The 9,393-nt window shown below is 35.6% G+C and overlaps 1 protein-coding gene and 1 pseudogene across 1 annotated transcript; one reads left to right on the top strand and one right to left on the bottom strand.

Annotated features, from left to right (window-relative positions):
• Window positions 1-3,209: 3,209 nt before the first annotated feature.
• Window positions 3,210-5,374, bottom strand: LOC149153966 (putative potassium transporter 12 pseudogene; annotated as a pseudogene).
• Window positions 5,375-5,826: 452 nt separating this feature from the next.
• Window positions 5,827-7,404, top strand: LOC149153965 (uncharacterized). Its single transcript, XM_089442757.1, has 3 exons — window positions 5,827-6,705; window positions 6,799-6,891; window positions 7,064-7,404. The coding sequence occupies exons 1-3, from the start codon at window positions 6,577-6,579 to the stop codon at window positions 7,259-7,261; spliced, it is 420 nt and encodes a 139-aa protein (XP_089298883.1). The 5' UTR covers window positions 5,827-6,576; the 3' UTR covers window positions 7,262-7,404.
• The last annotated feature ends 1,989 nt before the right edge of the window (window positions 7,405-9,393 follow it).

The following is a 9,393-nucleotide window of genomic DNA, read 5'->3' as shown; positions in this document are numbered from 1 at the left end:
AAAAGATCACATCTCCACAAGTAGCGAGTTGCATCTAGGCTAAGTAGAGCTTTATAAAAGAGGTTGAAATCCACAAGTGATGATGATAAACAAGGGAGTGATCCTCTATTTATATGAGGTCAATCACTTCCATTAGTTTTCCTAAAAGCCTTATAAGAAACTTAATTCTGAGTGGGCTTGAAGTAAATGGGCTACCAAGCCAACTCAATAGTTCAATACAAAAAAATAAGCCACTAATGCTCGCATGCATGGGTTGAAACTCTTCCCAAGCATGATGTTATGCCCTTTTAGGGGTAATAAAGCTCCAAAAATACAAAACAAGGGCTAGATGCATCTCCAACCATCATAATCAATCATGAATTGAGGTTGAGTCATCAAATCAAGCCTTAAAACATCTCCCTTTATTTTCCTCCCTTCCTATGGATTATAATTGATAATCTAATATTTTTTAACTTCATTTGATTCTCTGAAGTTGATTCCCTTCCTCCATTTTCATTAAAATCATCATGTTATAAGGCAAAAGGGCATACCTTTATATGAAATTTTGCCAGCAAAGAGTCCAAAATTAAATTTTGGACAATTAAATTTTCATGCAACTAAGCAACATTGCTTTTTAACAATACTCTTGGTTCAACATTTTTTGACAATGGTCTTGGTTCAGTACTTTCTTACGAGCAGAGCCCTCTCCATTCCTTCAAGCAAGAGTGGTCTCCTTGGAAAAACAATAAATCTGACCATTTCAATTTTTTCATAATGTAATACCTTGTACCGGATATCTTTGGTTTATGCCTTCTAAAATCTTGGATACCTCATCAATTTTTCCCTTAGAGAAACACTGTTTTACAGAGTCAAAAAGTTAGTTTCACAACCTCTTCTAATTATTTTGCCTTCTAATTGTAATGATTTTTCCACTTCACTGGTCTGAAATAGAGCAGACATTACTTCTGTGTATACTTTAACATGTACAGAGGATTTACAATCTATCACTTCTTCAAGAACTTTTTATGCCTCAATTTTTTTTCCTACCTTCCCAAGATGATGCATGCCATAGATAAAACTTGCATGACTTGGAACAACACGTTCCCTAAGCATTTTGTTCAGTATCTGGGCAGCGGCTTGAACTTTCTTTGATTTGCAGCAAGCTTTGATGAGTGAATAGTACAGAGCATCCTCCTACAACATGGCATAGAGCAAAATATGCTTAACAGAAGTAGTCATTCACATCAATAGCAGGAAAACCATCCTGATGTGTTTCCAACAAAACATTATCTTGTGATACCCTACACACCACCATATTGGGTAAAAATGTAAAACTAGCATGTGTACCCCCAATGCCAACATTTTTTTCAAGAAGTTCCAAACCATAGCAGACAAGACTCTAGATACTAAAATGACAAGAAAAGTTTACAAAACTTTGAGAATTGTCAAGCCTGTTTCAGACTCTCAGATATCTAGTGGGCTATGCCTGTCCATGAATGCACGTGAGAGACCAATAATATACAAGAAGGCAATGAAACAATCACAAAAGCACCTACACTCAAAATTCCATTCTGGAAAGAAGGAAAAGACTCACTAAGGATACCAAGGGGTGCAAAATTCTAGATGTGAGGAATAGCAGTTACTGAGGAATACGGTTCATCTATTCTTACTGTTACAGATAATGCATTTACCAGATTGACTCAAGGTCTATTTCCTAGTGTCATGGAACACTGTGTTTTGATGATGCCTTTTGGTCTTGTTCCCATGGAACTGTAGTTGCATCTGGCTTAATCAATATGAAAGGGCTGCCCTGTGCGCGATTAGGAAGAAGTTTCCTTTCTTTCTCCTCTGGGTTATGTTTCAAAATTATAACCATCAGCTATCGGCATGTTGAAGGGATCACACACCTTTCAAGCAGAGCCCATTTTTCTGCAGGATTGTCCATAGGCATTGTTGCAGGTAACACCCCTTCATACAGAAGCCAGTTTTCCACAGAAGAATGGTGGCTGTTCAGTGACTCAGGGCCTCTCTGTGCAGTCACAATTAGTATCATCATTATAACATATCCTTTCAGAATACAAGTATATCTTCTCACTGGAAAGCAAAACAACCTCACTTCAGAAACAACAAACAGTGTATATTAGGGTGAAATTTGTGATCTATGATCTTCCTGATATATGTCATTCCCTTTCTAATCTTGATGACATTTTACAGGTCTGTATGAGCAGAAAGAATTCTCTCAGTGCTTAATCATTTTGAATTTTTATGGCTTCTCATGTTGGTCCCCATGTGAGTATCAGTTAATACTGCTGTCAAATTGTATAAAATAAATAGATAGGAGGACTGAACACAGAAGGTCTACATAAACTAGTTTTGCAGTGCTTCCTTTTGCTATTCATAAACAACTTGCACTGTGGGAATGTACTACCTGCAAGGTTGCGTTGTTTGTTTCATGAAAGGCTGGCCGCTAAATGGCATTGGGAGCCCAGTTGTTTACTTTCCAAGTTAGTCATTCCTATCAGATTTACTTTGGCTAAATATCGTAAGTTAACACCCCATCTTTTGTGTCATATGAAGTTGAAGTTGAATCTTTAGAGTAACAATATTCTCCAAGCTTGTTTCTTTTGTTCAGCAAAATAGATTTCTAAGTTTATTTTTCTTTGTGTCACTGGCCCATAGTAAGGTTGCTTATTTAAATAATTTATTCAAATTATCATTTCTGTTATTAAACAAAAAATATTGTATAGCCCAGAATTGGGCCCACTGGAGTTCATTCCCCTGTTAGGTCAACATAAAACCTTTGTTGCATAGATCAATGGGCCATGCAACATTGGGCATATCATTTTTTAAATTTCAATAAAAAAAAATTATTTGAAAATTAAATTTTTAATATAGTTTTTTTATGAAGAACCCAAAGAACCCGAAGAACCCAAAGAACCCAACCCGAAGAACCCGAAGAACCCAAGAACCCAAGCACACGAAGAACCCGAAGAACCCGAAGAACCGAAGAACCGAAGAACCCGAAGAACCCAAGAACCCGTTAAAGGAAAAGAACCCATTTTTTTTTTTTTGAAGAACCCGGTTCTTCTGGGTTCGTCTGGGAAGAACCCGTACCCGAATCCGGTACTTGGGTGCGGGAACCCGGGACGGGTTCGAGAACCCTACCCCCGGGTGCGGGTACCCATGCAACACAGATTTTCATGGATATAACTTAATATAACTTTCTTATGTAGAAAACATGGCTTATCTTAGGCTTAACCATGCATATAAAATACCACCTATCATCTTCATTGAAAAAAGAATGGTGTCTTTGTTCATAAATATCAGTGATTAATCATAGGAATGGCTATTATTCTCTATCAAACAAAATCAAGGACTAAGTAATGAAGATCTTGGTCGACAACAAAACTTATGATTATTAACTTCACATTAAAATTCACTTCATCTCTGCCACCTTCAAGGAAATCTTTGTTATCCATCACCATATTGATGTTGTGACTTGGTCCTTGAAAAACATTCAACATGTTTGATTCATGGAAACCTTCAAGTTAGACAGTATATGTCATGCTAACTTGCAAGAGATTGGTGTGAGGTACATTGAGGCTTGCAGGGCCTGCCCTGCAGTTTTCCCTCATGAAAGCATAGAAGTAGATTATAACTAGTTTCTTAGGAAACCATGAATCCTTTCTAGCCTTGACATCTCTGTGACCAACAAGATATACAACTCCTGATAATTCAGAACACTTCCATAGTTCCAAATGTACATCACAAGAAGGAAGCAGGTGGCAAAAACCATTTATCCAACCATTTTCCCCCACTTTCATCAAAACTGCAGAAAAATAAATTAGCTCAGTTGATCCAAATAGAACAGGAAATCCAATCGCAAGGAATATATTTTTTGCCCATATAAGAACCATGACAAGAGTCACTAGGCTTGTAGTCACCATAATCATCTCTACCTTTGCAATGCCATATGCATTTGATATCTCGACCGTGCTCTTAAAACAATCACATACCAAGACACACATTATCATTAGAACCCAGTTGATGACAAGAATGTAGATCTGACCCATGAACCGTCGGGATGTGTGAATTATTTTCAATCTGGGAAAGCATCCTAGGGCCATGGACATTTTAATAGATGAAATTGTTGTTGAGATCATTGCCTGGCTTGCAATCATGGCAACAACACTAGCTATCACGAAGACTGGCCAGATAAAACCATCTGGAATTGAAGCAGAGAATACGTTCTCCACCACAGAGGGATGCTTCATAAGATATGCAACTTGATCCATGTAAGCCAATAGTAGGCATGGGAATACTACACATGTGAAGGCTATCTGGATGGATCTTACTGAGAAGTGACCCAAATCAGCAAACATAGCTTCAGCTCCTATTATGCATAACATGCAACCTCCTAGGGACATCCATGCTTTGATAGTGTTCCTCTTGAACAAGTAATAGATATAAACAGGATTGAATGCCCTTAAAATTGTCATGTCATGTTAAATAATATTGTAAAGTAAAATAGAACCAATAGAGAAAAACCATATCATGAGTGCCAGAGAAAATGTCATGCCTACTTTGCTTGTACCAAACTGTTTTATGCTGAACAAGATCACCAGGAATATGATTGAGACAATGACCACTGTGTCTTCCGTAAAGCTAGATATTTCATCTTGCATGCCACTAACAACAGACATGACTGATATTGCAGGTGTAAGTATGCCATCCCCAATTACCATGGAAGTACCCATGAGAAACAAGAGTAGCAGTAGGGTCTTCAATTTTGTACTTCTCTAAAGGCTTTCTTTGATTCTTAATCATCTTTCCAGTTTCGGGGTGGGCAACTTGAGCTTGAAACTGGAATTTTTTTCATCTGATGGTTGCTGGTTGGGGAGCAGATTGACCTTCGCATATGTGCAAATCAAAGAGTACAAGGAAAATGTCCCCCCTTCACCATTGTCATTGGCTTTGAGCATAATGAACACCTATTTAGCCAAAGGGATGAGGGCTATTGTGTACATCACTAAAGCTAATGCACCCAAAACATCTTCCTCTCCTTTGGTACGAGCTTGGATGAATACACTAGTGAAAACATACAAGGAGTTGGTACCCATATCTCCATAGACCACTCCAAGTGTTTGGAATGCCAAGTCGAGCGTCCGTCCTAATGAAAGGTCCTTATCATGGCCCTTATGAACACCGGGCACGTCCATGGCCTCCACATCAAAGGAATCCACTCACTTGGTCTTCAGAACGAGCCCACGCCTCATTTTGTGTCATGTCTGATCATCGTCAACAAACCACCTTGGGGATTACCCTTCCATTTCACTGCCATCAACCGACCTGGACTCTGATGACAACAAAGACATTGAGCCCTCACTGATCCCATCCCTGTCTTTCTCATCCTAGACATTGATATGATAATGGGGTTGACAATGACAAGAATGATACACAAAAGAGAAATCAATAAAAACTTAGGAGAATCCCCACAACTGTTTATAAAAAAAGCACAAGTTTATCATCCAAAGAAGCAATTTCTGCATTCAAAGACCACAATCCTCAATCTCATAATTTTATCATCCATAGAAACAACTCCTGCATTCAAATCCCATAATCCAGAAAAAGAAAGAGCTCAATCTCTTCGACCCACATCGTAACATCGCATCCCACATCCAGATTTCCATTGAAATCTTGAAAATCCTCATACCCAAATGATTTTTTGCAGTGACTTCTATGAATACATTACCATCCTTCGATCAGAGCGTTTTTGTTAAAGAAGAAACATATTATATATCTTCAAGGAGAAACATATAATGGTAATGCAAAGTTCTAAAAGGTATGTGATCCTTAGGCTTATTGGAGAGTATATAAAAAATTTCACACCTTTTTATGAGATATGGGAGGAAAACATGTTAAAGATTTTTAATAAATATAAAATTTCCAAAATGATGCTAGTTACGTGTGATTCTTTTTTCATTGTTTGTGATTATGAAAAATGAAACTCAATGTTTTTTCATTAGTGCACACATATTTCATTATATAATTGCATATAGAAAAATCATTCCAGAGCCGATAACAATAAAAGTGAAGAATTTATGGTCCAACGTTATATTTAAGGGAGATGTTTAAGGATGACGTTTGAATTTTGTTTTTCATTTTAAGACATTTGGAGCAAATATTAGGAAGGACTTTGAGAGAGGATTGTCCTTGATTTTCGAAAATGGAGTTGTTCCTTTCCAGCCATATGCCCCAAGTGACCATCAAAGGGAGAGCTCATAAGTTTTTTGGATGTTTTCTTTATAGCCATTTTTTTACACATATCCATAGAGTCCCCATGCCATTGATGTGAATTACTTGTTCAGTTTTTTTTTAACCAAAATTTTTAACCAAACAAGAAAAATTAAAAAAATGCCTCAAGATCAAAGACTGAAACAAAGACCTATTGACATACCTTTTAAAGTATGGAAAGAACTTGTAAAATCATATGAGAAGTTGGATGCACAAAGAAAAGCCGGCAATGAGAGCATTCAGGTATTGAATTTTTCATTAAACATTATTTAGAATGTATTAATACTTATAAGTATCTTAGACATGTATTTGTGTGAAAATAAATTGAATTGGTTTATGTTTAAGGACAAGGCATCCAAGGCGAGGTTAACCAAGACAAAAGTCACTCATCGTAGTGGCCAGAAAGGTTTAAAAGCACTGATAACAACCTTTGTAAGTATATTAAACATGTGATAATTTTTTAATAAATTTTGTACTAGAAGAAAGTCATTGTTATCTAATTTCTCCCTATTTACTGATTGATAGGAACTAAAATATGGAAGACCTCCAAATCATTTGGAAAAGGAGGTGCTGCAGCAAAAGAGATGGGTTGAATTTGTTGTTTGGATGGACTCTATGGTATGTAATCTTAGTTGGATTTCCAATATACTTTTAAACCATATTTTCATTTTATTTTTTAGTACTATTAGATATTATATCTTACCTCATTTTATGGTTAACATTGTATAACAAAAACATGCGTTGTGTTATGTAATTAATACTAACATGTAATATTGATTTTTTTTGTCAGAATGCTATAGGTAATGATTGCCAAGACGATGATCCAAATTATGTTCAACATATATCAGGAGATGATGAGGATGAGGATGAGGATGATGGTGGTGAAGGAGGAGATGATGATGATAGTTGCGGTGTTGGTGATGATGTGGATCAGAGTAATGCGGATGGTCAAGATGATCATGAGGATGATCTTGGTGGTGGTAGCTAGGCATGCACATGCATTGTTTTTTATGAAGAAATTATTGTGTAGAATGACATTGTTATGTTTAGATGGGTGTTGTGAATTTACCCTATATCAATGAGACATTTTGATTTTGTAATCATACGATGAGTTTGATTTATGTATGTTGTTAATTTATCGTAGAATAACGATATTCATGAAATATTTTGATTTGTTAATCATATTTGAATTTTACTTGTTTTGATTAAAAATAATACTGATTTTATTAGTATTATGTTGCTATTTTATACATGTTTTGAAAATTGTTAATGACACATTGTTATTTTTTTGGATGGATGTTGTCAATTTCTCTTAAATTTCTTTACAAATGATTTTGAATTGTGATATCTGCTTTAATGATATTTAGAAACTATCATATATTTCACTATGAATCTATAAAGGGGGTCATATATGTAAAGAAAAATATACTCTATATAAGAAGTCAAATGCGGATGTAACCATGGATGCAAAATTGAAAGTAAAATTGGGTGTTAAACTAGGAATTAATACAAAATGCAAACAATTGACATACAAAGTGTTTTAAATTAGAAGTGAAAAATTGTGCAATAGTTGACACAAAGAAGGGAACAAAACATGGCATACAAAAGGATATCAAATTGGGCAAAAACAAGGACACATAAATGGGCACCAAATTAGATGCAAAAAAAGACAACAACTAGATGTAAAATAAGATGCAAAGTTGAGCGTTAAAAAGAAGCAAAAAACGTTACAAATTAATATGCCAAATGATGATGCAAATAATGGTGTAAATTTGGGATGCAAACTTGGGTGCAAAAAAGGAAAAAAAAAAGATGTAAGAAAAGACATAAAACAAGATGCAAAATGGGGCTGAAAAAAGGTGAAACCAAGGATGCCATATTGGATGTAAAAAATGATTCCTAATCACATGCAAATTTAGGCTCGAACTCAGACACAAAATTATATGCAAATGTGGACACAAAATGAGGCAAAAAAAGATGCAAATTTGGATGGTGAAAACGATGTAAAACTAGACACCAAAAAAATGCAAAATTGGATGAAAAAGTCGGTGTAAATAATGGTGCAACATTGGACACAAGTAGACACAAAAAAATGTTGCAAAAAGGGGCATAAAATAGCTTAAAATTGGATGCAAAACTTGGTGCAAAAACAAATACAAAAGTAGACGTAAAAAATGGCTCTAAATTGAATGTACCATTAGACACAAAATAAGATGCAAAGGTGGACACAACACATGACTCAACATAAGATGCAAATATAAATGCAAATTTGGATGCTCAAAATGATGTAACATTAGATGCAAGAGATGATGTTAAAAATGATGCAAAATTGGATGAAACAAATGACGCAAAATATGGTGCAAAATGAGATGGGAAAAATGGAGACAAATCAAACGTAAATGTGGATGTAAAAAATGGTCCAAAAAAAGATGCAAAAATGGGCACAAAAATGGATGCAAAATTTGGTGCTAAATCAAATTCAACACATGGTGCAAAGATAGGCACCAAAGTTGGTGCAAAAATAGAAGCAAAAACTAGTGTAAGACTAGATACAAAACCTGGCGTAAGACTAGATGCAAAAACTGACACAAAATGGATGCATAAAAAGACGTTAAATTGGATTCAAAATACAGTGTAAACTTGATGCAAATGATGGTGCAAAAATGGAAGCAAAGAATGACACAAAATAGGAAGCAAAAGAGAATGAAAAATAGATGCAAAAAATGACACAAAACTAGAAGCAAAACCTGTCATAAAATAAGATGCAAATCTTGGTTCAAAATTTGACGCAAAAAATGATGCATAGTTTGGTGTAAAAAATGATGCAAAATCTAGCGTGAAAAAGGATGAAAAATCAGGTGCAAAAAAGGACGCATTAAAAATTGTACAATAGAGCCAGATTTAGCGCCAGGTTCCTCATCACAATTACAAAAAAAATGCACTAAAATCTGGCACTAAATCTGGCGCAAATCGCTGGTTTTGTTGTAGTGTGAGGACAAGGAAATGACATGGGGATGCATACAAGACTAGGATGAATATGGTTTGTTGTGGGAGAGGTCATTTGGGATATGTGGGTGTTGTTTTTATTTAGAAATGTCCCTAGAGAAAGGAAAGATAAAC

Source organism: Pinus tabuliformis, chromosome 9 (assembly GCF_031772625.1).
Source record: "Pinus tabuliformis cultivar Carrire ecotype Pingquan chromosome 9, CPIR1, whole genome shotgun sequence".
NCBI lineage: Eukaryota > Viridiplantae > Streptophyta > Pinopsida > Pinales > Pinaceae > Pinus > Pinus tabuliformis.
Note: the sequence above shows the minus strand (reverse complement) of the source record. Positions and strands in the feature narration are given on the sequence as shown.

What these genes read in the sequence shown, in the direction of transcription:
- LOC149153965 (XM_089442757.1), top strand. Translation starts at nt 6,577, where the DNA reads ATGTATTTGTGTGAAAATAAATTGAATTGGTTTATGTTTAAGGACAAG. An exon ending in AAGCACTGATAACAACCTTT is followed by an intron (nt 6,706 to 6,798) that starts GTAAGTATATTA and finishes ACTGATTGATAG; the next exon opens with GAACTAAAATATGGAAGACC. An exon ending in TTGTTTGGATGGACTCTATG is followed by an intron (nt 6,892 to 7,063) that starts GTATGTAATCTT and finishes TTTTTTTGTCAG; the next exon opens with AATGCTATAGGTAATGATTG.